Genomic DNA, 20373 nt, shown 5'->3' with positions numbered 1-20373 from the left:
CTGAGATGCCCATTATATTCCTATGGGCGTCTCGGCATTTATGCCAGCTGATTTCTACTGTGAGCTAAAAATGCTACCATGGCTAAGTAAAAGACCCCCCCCCCCCCTCTAACCTGTTAAAAGCTTTTTATCTTCCAAATGAAAATCATGGTTAGTGATACATACCTTGCGAGCTGCTTGCTGAAACTTTTGCAGAGCTCTCCGTCTGTTTGCCCACAGATTGTTCATGTAAAAATCAAACTTAGGCTTGTAAGACGGATACTGTATTAAACAAAATACAAATTTAGATTTTTTTTTCTGATACAAGTGAAATAATAAGCTACACTGTACTAATGAGGCTTATACACTAAAGTTATGCATTTCATGTTAAAGGCATGTAAGCATGTACTAAAAATAGGATGCTGTCTACTAATAATTTACCATAGATGTTAAGGTGGTCTGTGGATTTGAACTGTGGCAAGGGGGAGGCTCATTCAGCATCTTGATGTGGAGCTTGGCCATCTGGAAAGGCATGTTTTTGACAGCAGTGTTTGGGGGATAAATCCCCCTTCCAACTAGTGTAGTGGCGTCAACTGGGAGCTAAGGCAGAGCTAGAACATTCACATGCCTCCTGCTGGCACAGACTGGGAATGGAGACCCTCTAGAATGGTAACGAAGCATTCTGGAAGAATGGAAACGGGAGAATCCAACATTCAAAGGAGCAGCTAGGGTTTCTTGGGTAGATTTCGATGTGCACAGAGAGGGAGGAGAGACTGGGCATAGACTTTGGATATGGTTAATCTTGTGCAGGAGGTTTGGGAGGGCCGATTTGATGTGGCTTGGGGAGGGGGGGGTTAGGAGTATTTGACCTGTTGCTCAGAGGGAGGTTTGACCTTCTGGAGAGGGAGTGTTCTTGTTGGGGAAGATGAGAGATTTAATCCCTCTTATAACTGGTCCACAATGAAAGGGACAATTAACACAGGGGATTTCAAGAAACATCTATTGTGTATGTTATACTCTTTTGGATTAATCATACATGCTACTACCATTGTCTTGCTATTAAGACAAATGTTTGCATGCTGATAGTGCACAATATAGTGAAATATAGTGCATAGGCTATTAGATTGCATTTTACAATGCATGTTAGAATTTTATCACAAGTTCTTGTGCACAGGTCCCACCCAATATTGACAAACCTCTTATTTCGGGATGGCAGATGTTAAAAAGTTTTCTCTTTTAGTTAAAATAAGTACAGTGCCAAAGATAAGAAGTTACGGCATAAAAATAAGAAAAGCCAAAAGGTTAACATTGAAAAACACAAAGTAATTGTGCTGGTTACATTTAACAACACACAAATTATAACCCCAAATGTATTTTTGACACATAAGAAAAACAGGGTGTACATACATCTCTACTTCAGGAAGCAGGTGAAAGCTTGGCTCTTCAACCAAGCCTTTAATGCAAAAAGTAACTAACTTGTTAGTCTCACTCAAACACACAAGGATTGACTCGGGCTGCATGTACTGCAGCAGGACATGTTTATCCACTCCTAGCCTAACTGAGATAATATTTAACCATCTCTCTGACCTCATGTGCAACTTTCTTCAAATCAGTCATCTTACTTTCAAATTCTTCCGACTTTCTTACTCATCTATATGTTACAACTTTGCCTTACCCTTCACTACCAATTATAATGTTCTATTATGTATTGTGTTGTCATTGCAAGTAGTATACGTATACCATCTTTGAAATATAATTTTGCTCTAATTGTTAGATATTAGTTACGCCCTTGAGCCATAAATACTGCTTTATTGTTAACAAATAGTCTCATAAGCCCAGGGTACCTTATAATTAGGACATCAACTGTAATGGCTATCATCATTGGCTCCACCACCAGCCAAAAAAATTCTCATACATTCAATCAATTACGCTGTATAGTGATTGACCAATTAATAGATAATGGGAGGCGAGGTGATGTTTCAAGAGTTCTGCATCAAAAAGAACAAAGATGGATATACCGCCTACAAACAGTATGCCCCAACAGTTTGAATGGACAATTAGAATGGGAAGCATTCTATTGATTGATGGCCTTTAACTACTTAATTCAATCAGTAGATGACATCACCATAGGGAGGAGTTAGAACTAAAGGCGTCCTATATAAACAGTCGCCATTTTGTTGCCATTTGTTCACATCGATAAGAAGGAAAAATTTGGGTTACTTTCTTTCTTGTTTTTCTCCTGACAAAGCAGCGAAACAGTGGGAGTCCTATACTGTCGAGAAATGAGATTTATAGGATTGGGATGCTGAATTACATTAAGGTCGGAGCGAAAGTGGATTCTGACTGAAGATACTACATTTTGGAACTGTCGGGCAGAATAAAGAAAGATACTTGATATGGATGATGTTGTGTTATACCACTCTGGTGAAGCTAAGTATCACTCATTTACTCCCGGGTTCTGATAATTTGTAGTTCTCATCTTTGACTTCTTATTGATCTTTACCAGCTTTAGAGTTTCAGTGGATAAAGTTTGATATTGTTTGAGCACTTGATTCAAAGTTGTCTATAACAATTAAACCCTACCTGCCTTTTTTTACTGCAGACTTTTCTCTCATTTTTTACTATTTTTTTTCAATTGAGATAGTATGAGAGTTTTTTTCTGCAGTTTTTTTGGCTGGTGGTGGAGCCAATGATGATAGCCATTACAGTTGGTGTCCTAATTATAAGGTACCCTGGGCTTATGAGGCTATTTGTTAACAATAAAGCAGTATTTATGGCTCAAGTGCGTAACTAATATCTAACAATTAGAACAAAATTATATTTCAAAGTTTCTATTTCAATTTGTTCTATGCAGTAGAAGACCTTTTTGAATATAAGTAGCATACCATGCCATATTTTGTATTGTTACTTGAATATTTTTATTGCTGTACTTGCCTATTGCTCATGTTTGATCTATTCTTACTGTACACCGCCTTGAGTGAATTCCTTCAAAAAGGCGGTAAATAAATCCTAATAAATAAATAAATAAATACATGGAAAAGAAGAAACTGACTGAGGAAGGTAAAGGATAATTAATGCAATAGAAAGCAAAACTCTTAATTTTTTGGAAGCATCTGCAATAGTTCTTATGTACAGATACAAACTTAGGGGCACTTTTACTAAAGGGTGCAAATGCACGCGAGAAAAGGCTAACCACAAAACGCACCCCCACCAGAGGGCCCCTTTTGATGGTCTCTCACGGTCTAGTGGGAGCAAACGAGCAGAAGTGATGCCCACATGCTCGTACCTGGTGTAGCAGTTTGTTCAAAATGGCTGCCGCAGCCTCTAGCAGCAGCCTCGTAAGTACTACCGGGCTTGTTGTGATTTTTCTTTGGGCGGGGGGCTTGGTGGATGGATTGGGATGGGAAGAAGGGTGCTACAGTTCCGAGGGAGGGAGGGGGATCAGAAGGAGTGCTGCAATTCGGGGGGGGGGAAGAAGGATCCAAATGGAGTATGTTGTTTCGGGAGGTGGGAGGGAGGATCAGAAAAGGGGGGGGGGGGCAGCCGTAACTCTTTTGTCGCTATCCAGAGATTAAAAGGGCACTGGCCGATATTTAGACGGGTGCCCGGTTAACTAACCATATAAAGTTAAGACAGCTGTTTTGCTAGTGGACAGAAAATCACCGCTACCTGGCTAAGCTGACTCTCTACCCTCACTCCATGCCCAGAATACCCACAAATCAGCTATCTTTGGCATTGGTGGTTAGAGGGGATATTCAGTGACACTAATACCAAAATTCTAGAAATGGTGCTTAAAATTGCATGCGCAAATTTGGGCACATACACAATTTGGCAATGTAATTTAACTGAACAAGCCAATTAGTGCTGTTAATTGGGTGCTAATAATCAATCAGCACTAATTGTCCTTAATTGAAATTTACACATTCATTTTTAGTTGCACAGATCCATGCGTAAATTTTATGCGTGGCTTCAAAAAGGGGGCGAAACCATGGAAGGGCCATAGCCGAATCAGGGGTGTTTCTAGAATTTATGCACACTTTTATAGAATAAGGGGGATAAGCGCCTAATTTAGACACGAAGATTTAAGGGTTTACTTAGTGTAAATCCTCGTGTCTAAAGTTAAGCACTAAACATATTCTATAAAAAGCGTTGTTCATAGAATCGCACTTAGCATGTTATTTTATCAATGCTGAATTTTTGGCACTATTTATAGAATTTGGTCCTAACTAGTTAAGTGCCACGGAATATCCCCAGATAGCCCTGCACAAGTGATTTAAATGGCCAGGAAACCCTCCTGGCTATTTAAATTGACTTTGAATATTGACCCTATGTTTCTATGCATGTAAGTAAAAAAACAATATATGTTCAAGAATGTTGAAACTAGAGATAGAAACACTTAGGAAAAACAGCTATGACAGAATCAATGGTATTGTTAGGATAACGTTATCACATACTGTACCTGATTGGCAATCCGGAAAACACGGTGAATGCAAACTTCCACTTTGTTTCTTTGAAATTCACCTTCTAACACTGGCTCACCTTTATAAATCTAATCAAAAAGAATTAACATTGAAAGAAAAAAAAATGCAAAATGGTGAGAAACTTTACCGCCATCAAAATATCCCAACTCACTTCACCTCCATCAAAATATCCCAACTGACAAGAAGATGAAGACAGGATTTTAAAAAATTAAACATAACAGACATAAAGAAATGCATGTATATACTGAAGTTTTACAATATATATGTAGAACTTTGAAGAAGAAAACAAAGAAAAGAAAAGAAAAGGCAAAGCCATTAGGACATCAGATAACTCTGTTCAATTTTGATTTAACAAAACTGAGATTTTGGAGTGATCTTTGATGGCAGTAATTGCAAATTAAGGGCCCCTTTTACTAAACCACATTAGCGATTCCCATGCAGCAAATGCGACAAAGCCGCATCGCATTTGCCGCACTGGGAATCACTATATTTTTATTTTAAAAATTAAAGAAAACTAACCTTATATTGTTGTTTATTCCTTTCTTGCTGATCAATAATCTTTTTTCTTAATTTTGCTGACATTGGATTTTTGCCAAGAGTTGTTTGCCTGCAAAAAATACAAACAGGCAAGAAATCCTTCCTCTTTTGCAGTTCAAATGTTGTAGGATAATTTTCAAAGGATCCATCTGCATTTCTTATGAAGTCTTGTGGCTAGATCTGGCCATTTGAAAACTGCCCCTTGCTTAGTAGGCAAAGGGGCCAACTCTATAAAACAGGAGTTCACATTTACACTTGTATTACTGTACATGTTGTTATGACTCTGTTGGATAGGCAGAGGAATGTTTGGGACTCACTACTGATTGGCTTGTCAGGGGCTGAGCCAGCAGACGTCAGAAGCCTGATCCATTTAAGCTTGCCTTTCCCCTGCAGGCATTGCTTTAGTGTTGACTGTTTTGTTTGCTCAGCTAAAGCCAGCCTGCGCTTGGGCGCTTGTGTTCAAGTTGGAGTTTAGCCTTTCTCCTCGTGCTTGTTTATTCTGTGTGTGTGTGTGTGTGTGTGTGTGCATGCATGTGTGTGCTGGGTATTCCCAGCATGAGCCTGACTGCCTCACTTCCCCACACCTGGTTTGCTTTCTCCTGCTCTAACGTTGTGCTGTCTGGGGTAAGCTGCTGGTGCCTTAAGTCGTTTCACTTTGTTTGTTTAGCTTTCTCTCTCTGTTCCCTTTGTTGTGCTGAGCTTCTGCTCTGCTCCCTGTGGTTCTGCCTCCCCCTGTCCTTGGACTTTGCTCCTGTTTGTTTTAGTTCTCTGTGTTTGCTGTATCTGTCTCCTGTTTCCGGGGAGCAGCGTTCCTTTTCTGGTCTGTGTGTGTCAAGGCAGCTTCCTCTGTTTGCTTACACTTCCCTTTATCCTTGTCTGCTGAGTAGTTCTGCCCTGTTTTTTCCTTTAGCAGTTCCCTTTTTTCCTTGGGGTGTTGTGGGGCCAGCTTTTTGTATTACTTAGGTAGTTCTCCCTTTTCCATTGTGTGCTGTTTAGTCAGTCTAGTGTGTTTCCTTGTGGGGCTTCCTGTATTGTTTTATGCTGTAGGTACAGCCTAGTTCCCTTGTATGCTGAATGGTTCAGCCTAGAGAGTATTCCTATAGTTGGTTTCCTTTTTCCTTGAGTGCCTCGTGGCACACCTTAGAGTATTCCTTGAGTGGCTTCCCCTTTCCCTGTGTGCTGAATGGTTCAGCCTAGACTGTATTCCTATCATTGGTTCTTTTCCTTGAGCGCTATGTGGTACATGTTGGAATGTAATTGTATTTTTACATGCATTGTCTGTCACCTATTATTTCTCTGTGATTACTCTGTGACCTCTGATGTGAATTACTTAGAGAGGTCACACAGCTATGCAACTTCCTGTGGGGGATAGATGCAGCACATGCAGCACATGGAGCACATGGAGCTCATGATCTCTCCTAACCTGAGAGGATCTATGGTGGTGTGAGCATCCATTACCATCTAAGCACATGGAAGGAGCTGATAATACAAATGTATAGTAATATGTATATATAAGCCTGTCTGATTATAATCTAACTACAAACTGTGAGTAAACAGATGTTTTGTTACTTCAACTTTAAAGTGACTCAGCAGTGAATTATTCAGGGGTGAATGAGAGAGAGATGAAGAAAGAAATTAACATTTCTAAAGCTGAAGCTGTGTGTACTAAAATCTGCTAATTATTTACTACAAATAATCCAACAAAAGGGTTATGGGCCCAGGGTCCAGGAATTGAAAAAGAAGAGAAATATTACCAGGCAGAAAAAAGGCCACATTTTTCTCTTAAGTTTTAAAGGAAAGATTCAGTCTGTCTCTCTCTCCCCCCACACAGCAGACAGAAGGCTAAGAAAATGGCTGAGGGAAGAAATTCACCATTGTTCTATTCTCTCAAGGTGCCTAAATTAACTGAGTTTAATTATCAGCAGTGGGAATTAAGATTCATATGTCTCCTTCGAGCAAAAAGATTAAATATATGCTTAGACCAAGACAGAACAGCTGAAAATATGGCTGAATGGGACAATGCAAACTATTATGTGAAGTGCATGCTTTTGGAAGCTCTCTCAGAGAAACAAGCCATATTAGTGGAGGGAAAAGATACACCAAAGGACATTTTATATAAACTGAGAACTATGTATGCAACTACATATGCAAAGCAGCAACCAATTTGGCTGGCAGAGTTAAATGAAACCAAATTAAGGGATAAAAGTAAATGTAATGATCACATTATGCATCTTATGTCTTCATTTCAAAAGTTAGAACTTTCTGGAATTCCCATGTGTGATGCATTGAAAAGAGCATTTCTTTTTACCTCACTATCAAAGAAGTTTGATGTTTTTAGGTCTGTAAATGAGGCCATTGAAGGGCAATCTTTTGAACAGACAACATCAAAACTAAGGCAGGAATGCATAATAAATGATTCTGAGGAGATGTGTTCTCAAAGTCAGTCAGAGAGAAATGAAACAAATTTCTTGGCAAAGAACAGAGGAAGGCGGAGCTATGGGAAAACTCCACCCAAGGGCAAGCTGATTTGCTACTCATGTGGAAAGGAGGGACATGTATCTAAATGGTGTAAGGAAACACAAAACACTCCCTCTAGCTCACCTAAGCCAATGGAACTAAAGAATTTTCAAACCAGGAAATGTATGAAGGACAAAGATAAACACAAGGGCTTTCTAATGGCAGAAAAATCTTTGACTATGGTAAATAATAATTCAAATGAAAGTACTTGGATTTTGGATTCAGGGAGCACATGCCATTTAACCAATTCTAAGGATTTCTTTCAGGAAATGTGTCCAGAGGAAGGTATTCTTAAAACTGCAAACGCAGGGACTGCTAAGATCCAAGCAAAAGGTATTGGATTCTTAAAATGCAAAGTGTCTAATGAAGTTAAAGAAATTCCTGTAAGTGATGTCTTGTATATTCCCCAAGCAGTTTGCAATATGCTTAGTGTATCTACATTAGATAAGAAGGGATTTGTGATTCATTTTGAAAACAGTAAGTGCACAATCTCTAAAAATGATGAAGTGTATGCTGAAGCTTTTATGCATAATGATGTTTATAAGCTGAACATTTCAGGTGAAGCCTCACATATGGCGCAAGTAAGGAAGAATGATGGTAAATGTAGTCTGGAAATCTGGCACCGCCGCCTGGGACATCGTGATTCTAAGGTGATCCAGGATCTTTACAGTAAGCAACTGGCCACAGGCATTCAGATAAGTGCAAATGCTGGTAAAATGGAGAAATGCATAGACTGTGTTACTCAAAAAGGTGTGAGACCCTCATTTCCTGCATACACAGGAAATAGGAGTAATAAAGTGCTGGACTTAATACACAGTGACTTATGTGGACCGTTTAATATCCCATCATTGGGAAATAACAGATTTGTGCTAATATTCTTGGATGATTTCTCAAGATATTGTGTGGCCTATTTGCTGAAAGAAAAAAGTCAAGTCACAGACATGCTGAAGAAATACGTAGCCATGGTGAGCAATAAATTTGAAAGAAAACCAAAGGTTCTTCAGACCGACAATGGTGGTGAGTTCACTTCACAAAGCATGCGCACATTTCTAGAACAAGAAGGCATTCAGCATATCACAACAGTAGCTTATACACCAGAGCAAAATTCTGTTGCAGAGAGAAAATTTAGGTCACTTGTGGAAATGACCAGATGTATGCTGTCAGATAGCAATCTCCCTAAAAGACTATGGGGGGAAGCCATTCTCACAGCAGTGTACCTACAAAACAGAATGCCAACTAAAGGCGCTGAGCGCACACCACATGAGACATGGCATGGTAGGAAGCCAAACCTGTCACACATAAGAACATTTGGAAGTACAGCATATGCTCATATACCAAAGCAAAGAAGGCATAAGCTGGATTCCACAACAGAAAGGGGCATTTTAGTTGGCTATGCTCCAGGACACAAAGGATATAGAATTTTGAATCTGAAAACTGGCATTGTTGGCATAAGACATGTTACATATTTTGATGAAAACAAAAGGGTTGATAAAGGCTGGATTATCCCAGATGAGCCTTATCATCCAGAATATGAAACTAGAACCATAATAGACATGCCAGTGTATATAAATGCCATACCAAGGCAGATGTCTGAAAGCAACTCATCTGTATCTAATGAGGAACAGGCAGAGGAAACAGACACAGAAAGGATCATTGAAGAAGACAGTACAGTTGGAGAAGGGGAATCAATTGGAGAAGAACTCTCAGATTTAGAGGATGCGGAAAGGTCAGACCAACCTGTTGTCAGACGCTCATCCAGGGAAAACAAAGGTGTTCCACCCCCAAGACTGTCTTACCTAACAAAGTCAGCAGAAGCTCAAGAGCCCTTAACATGGGATGAGATTGAGAAAATGCCAGCAGAAGAAGCTGCTGAATGGCATAAAGCTGCACAAGAAGAAATTGATGCATTGGATAAAAATAATACTTGGATTCTTACAAAATTACCTCCTGGCAAGAAAGCTATAGGATGCAAATGGGTATTCAAGTTAAAAAGGAATGCACAAGGAAAAGTGGAAAGGTATAAAGCCAGATTAGTCGCAAAGGGATATCTTCAAAAATATGGAGAAGATTTTGATGAAGTGTTTGCACCTGTAGTGAAACACACGACAATTAGAACACTTCTGAGCATTGCAGTCTCAAAAGGCATGCAAGTCAACCACATTGATGTGAAAACAGCATTCCTTCATGGAGATATAACTGAAGACTTGTACATGGAACAGCCAACAGGTTTCATAAATACAAAACAAAGACAGCTAGTGTGTAAATTAAACAAAGGTCTTTATGGATTAAAGCAAAGTGCAAAATGTTGGAATGATAAATTGCATGAAATATTGACAAATTTAGGATTTAAGCAAGGTGAAGCAGATAAATGCTTGTACACTAGGTGCACAAATGGACAATATGCATACATTTTAGCTTTTGTTGATGATCTGCTCATTGCAAGCGAAAGTGAGCAAGAGTACAAGGACATTGTAAAGTGTTTAAACCACAATGTTGAGATAAAAGAACTTGGTAATGTGTCATACTATCTTGGTATAGAAATTGAGAAACAAAATGATGGTTCTTATCTTCTAAGCCAGAAGCAGAAAATAAATGAGCTTATTGAAAGTTTAGGTATGCAAGATGCCCAAGTTGTAAGCACTCCCATGATCACTGATTTTCTGAAGGATGAAACAGTAAGAGAACCTTTACCAGATAACATCCAATATAGATCAGCCATAGGTAAGCTTTTATATCTAGCTACCACATACAGGGCTGATATAGCAAATGCAGTAGGAATTTTGAGCAGAAGGGTCAGCTCACCTACCAAATCAGATTGGACTGCAGTTAAAAGGATGGTAAGGTATTTAAAGGGTACCATTGATTGTAAATTAAAGATTTCAGCCAATAGTAATCCAAAACTAATATGTTACTGTGATTCAGATTGGGCAGGGGATCATTCTGATTATAAATCCACAAGTGGATATGTGTTTATGTATGGAAATGTACAAATTTCATGGGCCAGTCATAAACAAAGTATTGTGAGTCTGTCTTCTACAGAAGCTGAATATGTGGCCGTATCGGAAGCGTGCAGAGAACTGATGTGGATTGAAAAACTTTTGCTGGATTTCGGAATAGCTGAAAAGAGACCAATCCAGATAATGGAAGATAATCAGAGCTGCATCCGACTGTCACAGAATGACAAGGTTCAGTCACGCACCAAGCACATCGCAACGAAATACCACAACGTGCGAGAGTTGGCGAAAGAAGGGGTCATCAGTCTACACTATTGTCACACCAGTGAGATGACAGCTGACATCATGACCAAACCGTTACCCAGAGAACATTTTGTGAATCTGCGTATAAAGCTTGGACTTTGTATGAATAAATAATTGCATGACAGTTATGCATGAGAAGGGGTTTGTTGGAATGTAATTGTATTTTTACATGCATTGTCTGTCACCTATTATTTCTCTGTGATTACTCTGTGACCTCTGATGTGAATTACTTAGAGAGGTCACACAGCTATGCAACTTCCTGTGGGGGATAGATGCAGCACATGCAGCACATGGAGCACATGGAGCTCATGATCTCTCCTAACCTGAGAGGATCTATGGTGGTGTGAGCATCCATTACCATCTAAGCACATGGAAGGAGCTGATAATACAAATGTATAGTAATATGTATATATAAGCCTGTCTGATTATAATCTAACTACAAACTGTGAGTAAACAGATGTTTTGTTACTTCAACTTTAAAGTGACTCAGCAGTGAATTATTCAGGGGTGAATGAGAGAGAGATGAAGAAAGAAATTAACATTTCTAAAGCTGAAGCTGTGTGTACTAAAATCTGCTAATTATTTACTACAAATAATCCAACAGTACAAGCTTAGAGTGTTTCTTTCTGGGGCTTCCTGTATTCTTGTTCGCCCTGTGGCACAGCCTTGTATACCTTTAGAGGCTTCCTCCTCTCACCCCTTCCTTTGTGTCTCTACCCTGCACTGTGTGCGCTGCTTGTGGCCAAGTTCCGTGGGGAACCCTTGTTGTTCTTTCTCCCTTCCCAGAGTGTGATTCGGTTCCCGGTCAGCCGTGAGGCCCGCTTGCTTGGACTCTGCATGAGTGGGTTCCCGATCGTCCACGAGACCCGCCTGAATGCTCTATCTCTCACTTTCTGGTGGTGCCTGTTGGCTGTTGTGTGTGTGCAGGGCTTGGTGGCTGGGGTGGTGTGTAGGGCCTGTTTGGTCTACCCTAGGCCTTGGCCAAAATCCTATACTAGGCCTCAGCCTGGGCTCAAGGGCTCACGTCCGGAATAATACATTGAGTCCTAGCATATTTTGCAGATATGCCAATATTCCATTTAAGTGTTATTCTGTAAATATACACCAGAAGCGTAGCCACGGGAGAGCCTCCCTCTCCCCCCCCCCCCCCCATTTGGGCTCAGACCCACCCAGCAGTGGGTGCACCTTGACAGTGCAGCGTGGAGGGAACAGGTTGGGCTCCCAAAGTCCTGCATCACTTTATTCAACGAGTCCCGGGTAGCGGCAGCAGTTCCCACACGCTGCCTGCTGCTAACCTGGAAGCCTCTCCTCTGTCACATATTTCCCGTTTCTCTGCCTGGGTGGTGGGACGCAACAGAGGAGCTTCTTCCAGGTTAGTGGCAGGTGGAGAGTGGGAATCGCAGCCATTAACCAGGACCCACTGAGCGAAGGAATGAAGGAGAGATGCTGCATGGGGGAACGGGGCTGGGAGAGAGGGAGAATTGTTGGATATGGGGTAGAGGAGAGGACAGGAGGAAGGGAGAGATGCAGCAAAGGAGAAAGGGAGGGACAGATACTGCATGGAGAGGGGAGGGAGCGAGAGAGGGAGAAATGTTGGACATAGGGGTGGAGGGGAGGGAGAGATGGTGCATGGGGAAGAGAGGGAAAAATATTGGACATGATGATGGAGGGGAGGAAATGAGAGATGTTGGACTCAGGGCACAAGGGAAGGAGAGAGAGATGGTGGACAATAGGAGAGAGGGAGGGATGTTGGGCAAAGGGAGGAGGGAGGGAGAGAAAGAGATACACAGGAGTTGGATCCAGGAGCAGAAGGAAGTGACAGAGATGCCGGACAATGGGAGTGAGGGAAGATAGGGAGAAATGCTGGACTACGGGGGAGAGGGTAGAAGGGAAGAGAGAAGGAACAGAGAGATGAGGCTATGATGATGAGGAAGGGAGAAAGAGGGAGCAGATGCTGGACTAAAAGGGTGGAGGGAGGAAGATGCTAGGAATGGTGAAACCATGTAAGAGAGACCAGGAGGGGGAGGAGGGGGGTGGCAAGGACATGAATGAGAGGATAGTGTTTACAGGGTAGAGATATGGTAATGGGAATGGAGAGCTGAGGAAGGAGTGAGATGGGGAATGGGACAGCTAGTAGGTGAGAGAAGATGGAAATTTGATAGCTGAAAAGTGAAAAGGAGGAAAAGAGTGAGATAGAGGGTGAAATTTGAGTTGACAGACAGAAAAGAAAAAAAAATCAGAGGAAAGAGCTAAAAAGGAACAATCAATATGTCAGAGGCAGGTGTAGTGAGGGAATAAACAAGAGAGAGGAGAAAAGACAAATGGACAGCAGTCACTTGAAAGAGAATAGCAGACGACAGACAGGAGAGCAGAAGAGGAAAACTGGAACCAACATGATGGAAAAATAAAATGCCCAGACAACAAAGATAGAAAAAAGCATTTCATTTTGAATATTTTAAATGGAATATGTTAGCTTTGGGAAATGTGCATAGCAAATGTCATTGCATTGTGTTCCGTACAAAAGGAAATGCATTTCTATTTTGGTTTTTTTGTCTAAATATTTTTATTTCTAATTTATGATCCCATGTTCTGTATTTGGTAAGGGTCTGTCGTGTGATAGTAATGGCAGCTGGGGAAATCAGGAGGGAGGCAGGAAGGAGAGAGTATTGGAGATGAAGACCCTCCTTTATTTTTTATTGTCTAACCTGGGTCCTGGCATGTTTAACATCTGTTCTGGCCCTTTATGTATAGATTGTGGGGATCCCCAGCTAAGGACCTCCTCCAAAGACTGCCAGAACTTTCTTCTACCAAGCTCTGCAGTCAGCGACAGCATCTTTGAGCCACCAATAACTAAGCATGCATAGGGTACCAGCATTAGTGACTTAGGGACATTGCTGCTGCCTGCCAAGCTTGGCAAAAGGGAGTTCTGGCCACCTTCAGAGAAAGTCTTCAGCTGACAGAGCTTGGAGATCCTCATTAGCTAAAGCATTTATATTCTGAGGTGGGGGTAGGGTAAGGCAGACAAAGCGTTTATTTGCAAGGGGAGCATATACAGGGTAGAGCCAGAGCAGGGCTCACACTTACAGTATTCTGTAAATTACAAGAATATCTCTGACATTTAGGTGTGAGCATTTACATCAGTTCTATGGCTGGTATGACAGGTACAGGTTGTGCCCTGTCATGAGGGTACCATAGGGGAGAGTTATGGGACCCTGATTATCTGTTAAAGTTAATAAACACAAATAAATCGAAACATAGAAAAGAAAATAAGATGATACCTTTTTTTATTGGACTAGCTTAATACATTTTTGATTAGCTTTCAAAGATAACCCTTCTTCAGATCAGAAATAAGCAAATGTTGACAAATTTCAGAATATATAAGTGAAACACAAAAGCATTCCAATGTCAGTCTCACAGGAAGAGGGTGGGGTGGGTTAGGTGAGAAACAGGGAGAGTTGGATGGATAAGAACCAACATTTGTCAACAAATTTGCATAGCTCAAAGAATTCTAAAAAGATGTCTGTTTCTTGTTCCTCCTTTATGAATATGGGAGTCAAAAGGCTCTACGAGTTCAGGAGAGTTATTGCCACAAAAGACGTCATGTTCAACTTGAAAAAACTGAAGTTTAGGGTAATTTGGAGAATTCATCCTGAGTGTGGTAGTTGCTGGGAACAGTAGCGTAGCTACATGGGGCCACAGGGGCCTGGGCCCCCCAAATTTCCTCTGGGCACCTGGTTTTGCTGGCAAGGTCCCCAACCCCCGCCAGCTGAAGTGTTGTCCAGCGCCAATCTCTGGCACTGCCTGCCCTGCTCAGTCTTCCCCTCATGTCCAGCACGCTCCTCTCAATCCTCTTTCCCCTGGACACTGTGCCCAACTGCTTCCTCCTCCACCCCTTGTGCTTTCCCTCTCCAACTCATCTCTCATATTCCCTTCTCCTGATGCCCCTTTACCTCTTTCTCTTTTTGCTGTTTTAACTTCCCTTCTCTTCCCTTCCTGTTGCTATACTCCCTTTCTTCTTATCCTGACACCATCTCACACTTCCCTCTCTGCTTGCATTCCCTTTGCTCTTCCCTTCTTGTGCCCTGAACTTCCCTCACTCTCTCATCCCCTTTCTTTTCTCCTCCTTCCCACCCACCCCATCTTCTTCTCTATTCCCTTCTTGCCACTCCAAACTCTTTCCTCGGTACCTAAAGCCATTCATGCCCCCACCATCCCCTCTCTTCTCTGGTTTTTGTCCCGCATTCCTTCTCATCATTTCAGGACCCAAACCACCCCACACTCACATCTCTGTGCCTCACTTCACCAATCCTTTCTTTTTTCCCTCCTGCTCCATAAAAACTCTGTATCCCAGCAGTGTCCGGGTCAAAAAATGGTGCTGGACTTCAGTGGCGTAGCCAGACCTGACATTTTGGGTGGGCCCAGAGCTAATATGGCTGGGCACTATGGGCCTGATATTCAAAATTATTTAACCAGCCAGGAACAGCTCCTGGCCAGTTAAATAGCATTTTAGCACATAACCATGGATATTCAGCAGGAGATAACCTGTCGCCTCCTGCTGAATGTCCACGTTTAGCGGCTAGCCACTAACTGGCTATATCATGCAACATAGCTGGCTAGGCACGAGTATTCAGTGCCAAACCAAGTATGTTTAGCGGTTAGGCCGCATAACTAGCAGGCCTATCTTTAATCACTAAGCACTTAATGGGTTAGCACTGAATATTGACTTAACTAGTTAAGTTGCCACAGTCAAAAATGAAACTGGATATTCTATGCCAGACACCGAAAATGGCTGGAATTGAATATCTGGGTTTAACACTGAATATCAGGGGGTCTGTATATAGGTATGTTTCTTGGGATAGTACTAAATAATGCCTTAGAGTACACGTGATGACGGATTTCTAAATAAATAATCTGCCTAACAACTGTCCTGCATCAACATAAACCACATACATACTTAATGGAAACCCTGACATTTTAAAATATAGTTACATTATCCCATAACTTAAACTTGACCAGTCTACTATAATGAAAATACCCTGCAAAATAATTATAGCAATGGCACATATCCTTCAAACTTTGCTTTATAGCAAATGTTCATGTTGATGGCACACTGAAATTTGCAGTCTGTGGCAGAACTAAAAAAAGCCCAAATATAATTTATTTTATTTTTTTAAAAGGGAAGCAAGGGAAATATAAACTGCTGTCAACAGAATTTACTTTCATTTCAATATCAATTCATTTACACACGTTAATACATTTACATTTTTCACAAATGTTAACCTTAGTCTACACTTCAACACATCAAAAACTGCATGAAGCAAAGCCCAGATTTCTCACTGATGAAATAAGTAAAATCACACTGTCAACATCAAGATTTTTTTCCCCACCTATTGTGGAATCTGTAGCATACAAAACGTTTCCTCTTACAGCTTCCCATAGGAAAAATATATTCAAATTCTGGGAGCACCTCAATAATAGCAACACAAAGTTCCTTCACTGCCAGATACTGAAGTAACACTAAATCCTGCGAAGAAGCTTCTCAGAGCCTATGCTGCAAACCTTAACAACAACAACAATTCTGAACTCACAAATACCAATGACAGTATCTTTAAAAAGGAAGCAGCGCCAGACAAGTCAGACTGATATAGATCCCAACACTAACCACATGCCAGTAGAATCTATCAGTCACATGCAGAACACAGATCAACCCTGATCAATTACAGAATAAAGGACCAAAATTTTGAAATTATCCCTACCCCCCGCCATCCATCCCTGTAGCCTAACATCAGCCCTACCCTTCCCTTACGCCCACATCCATATAACCCAGAATCAGCTCTAACCTTTCCTACCCCCACCCCTCCCTGTAACTAGTGCCAGCCCTACACTATCCCGTACCCCATTGTCTGGCATCAACCCTATTCTTCCCTACCCCCTCCCCCACCCAGAAGCACACTAGCATTAAACACTTTTTTTTTTTACATCCTGGATACTGCAGAGCCCACCTCCACCCAAAACCCCACAATGTATTAAATACAAAACTTTTATTTTTTAACCTGGGCAATGCAGACAGAGCCCACCCCCACTCAAAAGCCCACCAGCATTACACAAAACAACTTTTACCTGGGTTTGAGCTTCCCTGCAGAGGTCTACCAATACCACCCCCGATAAGGCCCAAGATCACCTAGTGCAAAGTGCAGTCTGGAGAGGAGGCCCAAGATCACCAATCTAATTCCTACAGTGTGCCTGATTTCTCCAGCACTGCTTACCGCTCTGATTTTGCCCTTTGCAGCAGCAGGTTTTCACCAGCCCGCAGTCCTAGAGCTTAATGCTGTGCTTAGTTATGATAGCATGGAGGGAGACCGGGTGACGCGGGCCGCGGGGTCACTGGGCAGGCATCGGCATCATCACACTGCACTGCAGAATTGACCGCGAGCTAGGGATGGCGGATCCTGAAGTACACGGCACCGCGCGGCCACGGCCACGTCATCTGGCGAAGCAGGTCCCGGTTGGCCCGCCCCAATGCCTGACTCCCAACGCCGACGGACTCCCAATAAAGAATAAAGATAGGACTTGGAAGCGCTGCGGGAGAGCTGCTGCTGTGCTGCTTGTTTGCTGGTGGACCGACTCCCGGAGGCTGCCTTGCACGTCTGCATTTGATGTGACTGCAGCTGTGATTGGCGGTCAAAGAAACTGGGTGGGCCTTAGCTGAGGTTGGGTGGGCCTGGGCCCACCCAGGCCCACCCGTAGCTACGCCCCTGCTGGACTTATTGACAGGCCAAAAAAATCCAAATAATACAATGTGAAATGGGCTCAGTGTTATTTTTTTCCCTAAAAATAAAGTATCTTCTTTGAGACAGAAGGTTAAAATTTATCCTGATTTCTGTAAAGGGACAGAGGACAAACGTAAAGCATTTCTGGAGTTTTGTCAGCACTTGATAGAAATCTGCTCCTATCTCCTGTTAAATTTCCTGCAAAATGTATTGTTTTTTATGATGCACTTTAGGTTAAGAAACCGATTGCTGGAAAGACCAAGTAAATTTAATGCTGTAATAGAAATGTCTGCCATTAGTTTTTCAGCAGTGAATTTGTTTACTGCTTTATGACATTTTCCTATGCTTCTCCCTTCCAACCTCCCCTCTCTTTATACTTTGTGGGCTTGGATTCCCACATAGCTTGTGCTGACTGGCTAACCTGTGGAGGAAGGAGGTGGGGCAGTACCGACAGTTCACTGGCCCTGACAGCTGTAACTCATCCCGTAATCCATTGTCCCACTGTCTCCTTCCTATGTTTCTATGTTGATGTCCCATTGTTATATTCCTAACGATATCCGAATGTCTCGCACAACTCTGCACAATGTATTCCATAACCAAGTTGTAACAAATGTATTTCTATTATTCATATCTTATTGTAAGCCACACTGAGCCCGCAAAAAGGTGGGAAAATGTGGGATACAAATGCAATAAAATAAAATAAATAAAATAACTTGTGGAGCAGGAAAGCAGAGGCAGCAACTCAACATGAACACAAAGCAAGGTGACATTATTTCTTTTTGTCAGCTCAATGGGTGGCAGGATGTACTAGTGCACTCTAGACGACAACCTGGTTCTCCTAATGGTAGTGCCAGCCCTGAGGCTGAAGGATAATTAACATAGCAATGCAGTAGATATGTTACTATGATGATATGATACTACATACATATACTTGATCTTGATTTGTCCTTGCCATTTTCGGGGCACAGACCGTAGAAGTCTGACCGGCACTGGTCTTATTCTCCAGTGACTTCACCTACCTGAGAAGTGCACCGACACTGAAGGGCAGCCACACAACTCATGCATGCCTATAAACGTCTTCTTGTTGTGCATTATAATGAACGTACACTATTAAATAAACTGGTCAATATTCAGACAGCAGTGGTGAACGCTGATCACCACCAGCTAAAATAGACCTGGATATTCAATGCTGGGCCATGTCCGGGAATCGGAATTGACTTATCAGGTCAGCAGTAGAACCTGGGTCATGGGAGGGGAAGTACTGTAATTAGGCAAATGACCGTTTCCTAATTCCATTTTATCTTGATAAGCAAGATTGGCTTGTGGATTTATTGAATAAGGCACTGCATCAAAGAACTTAACTATAATCTGTAGGAACAACAGTCTAGATATATTCACCATTTAAGATGATTTACTTCTTCATCTGCCTCGTTCTGCCGGACTTTTTGCTCAAATGCAGCCTCTTTCATCTGATAGTTCTGTGGTCCTGCTCTTGGTTGAAATAAGCCTGAAGAGAGGATTCAGAAATATGATATCAGCTAAGAACACTGGCAACGATGAAAATATACTTAAAGTTGACAATTTAGCATAAGTCTACAATATATATGGGGTAATTTTAAAAAGCTTTCTCCATGAGTAAACCCTGTTTTACCCACATTAAAGAGGTTTTTTCAATAAAATTATTCCACAGTATCCCCCAGATTCTATGAATCGCGCTGAAATTTCCGAGCAGAAATCAAGGCGTATTCTACAACAATGTGCATAACTTAATTGGTTAACTAGCTAATCAGCACTATTTTCTGCTGGTATGTGAGGAGTGCAGTCAGTCAAAAATTGACATCCTTGATACCATGTCTTTACTGAGTGTCTCCTCAGCTCGAAACCTTGGGGTCGTCTTTGACTCTTCTCTCTCCTTCTCTGCTCATATCCAGCAGATTGCCAAGACCTGTCGTTTCTTTCTTTACAACATCCGTAAAATCCGCCCCTTTCTTTCCAAGCACTCTACCAAAACCCTCATCCACACCCTTGTCACCTCTCGTTTAGACTACTGCAATCTGCTTTTTGCTGGCCTCCCACTTAGTCACCTCTCCCCTCTCCAGTCGGTTCAAAACTCTGCTGCCTGTCTCATCTTCTGCCAGGGTCACTTTACTCATACTACCCCTCTCCTCAAGACCCTTCACTGGCTCCCTATCCGTTTTCGCATCCTGTTCAAACTTCTTCTACTAACCTATAAATGTACTCACTCTGCTGCTCCCCAGTATCTCTCCACACTCGTCCTTCCCTACACCCTTCCCGTGCACTCCGCTCCATGGATAAATCCTTCTTATCTGTTCCCTTCTCCACTACTGCCAACTCCAGACTTCGCGCCTTCTGTCTCGCTGCACCCTACGCCTGGAATAAACTTCCTGAGCCTCTACGTCTTGCCCCATCCTTGGCCACATTTAAATCTAGACTGAAAGCCCACCTCTTTAACATTGCTTTTGACTCGTAACCACTTGTAACCACTCGCCTCCACCTACCTTCCTCTCTTCCTTCCCGTTCACATTAATTGATTTGATTTGCTTACTTTATTTATTTTTTGTCTATTAGATTGTAAGCTCTTTGAGCAGGGACTGTCTTTCTTCTATGTTTGTGCAGCGCTGCGTATGCCTTGTAGCGCTATAGAAATGCTAAATAGTAGTAGTAGTAGTAGTAAGAAGGGTGAAACGAAACTGGCCACGTTGAACGAACACCAGCAGTTGACATGAGGGGTTGCCAAGCCAGTATTTGAAAGCTAAGTTTATATATGCTACGCTGCAGTCTGATGCCCTCATTATTCAGTTATTGTTGTTA

At 41.9% G+C, this 20373-nt stretch overlaps 1 protein-coding gene across 1 annotated transcript in view; it reads right to left on the bottom strand.

The window, feature by feature from the left end:
- Positions 1-20373, bottom strand: part of CFAP221 (cilia and flagella associated protein 221) — a 125460-nt gene that overhangs the window by 48521 nt on the left and 56566 nt on the right. The window contains exons 11-14 of the mRNA XM_030210874.1: positions 18940-19048; positions 4980-5067; positions 4439-4528; positions 166-261 (exon numbers count right to left, since the gene is read on the bottom strand). Of these exons, the coding sequence (XP_030066734.1) occupies positions 166-261; positions 4439-4528; positions 4980-5067; positions 18940-19048 (383 nt within the window). The remainder of the gene's footprint in view (positions 1-165; positions 262-4438; positions 4529-4979; positions 5068-18939; positions 19049-20373) is intronic.

The sequence above is a fragment of the Microcaecilia unicolor genome, chromosome 7, assembly GCF_901765095.1.
Source record: "Microcaecilia unicolor chromosome 7, aMicUni1.1, whole genome shotgun sequence".
Classification (NCBI taxonomy): Eukaryota; Metazoa; Chordata; class Amphibia; order Gymnophiona; family Siphonopidae; genus Microcaecilia; species Microcaecilia unicolor.
The sequence above is the reverse complement of the archived record's forward strand: the minus strand, read 5'-3'. Positions and strand labels throughout refer to the sequence as shown.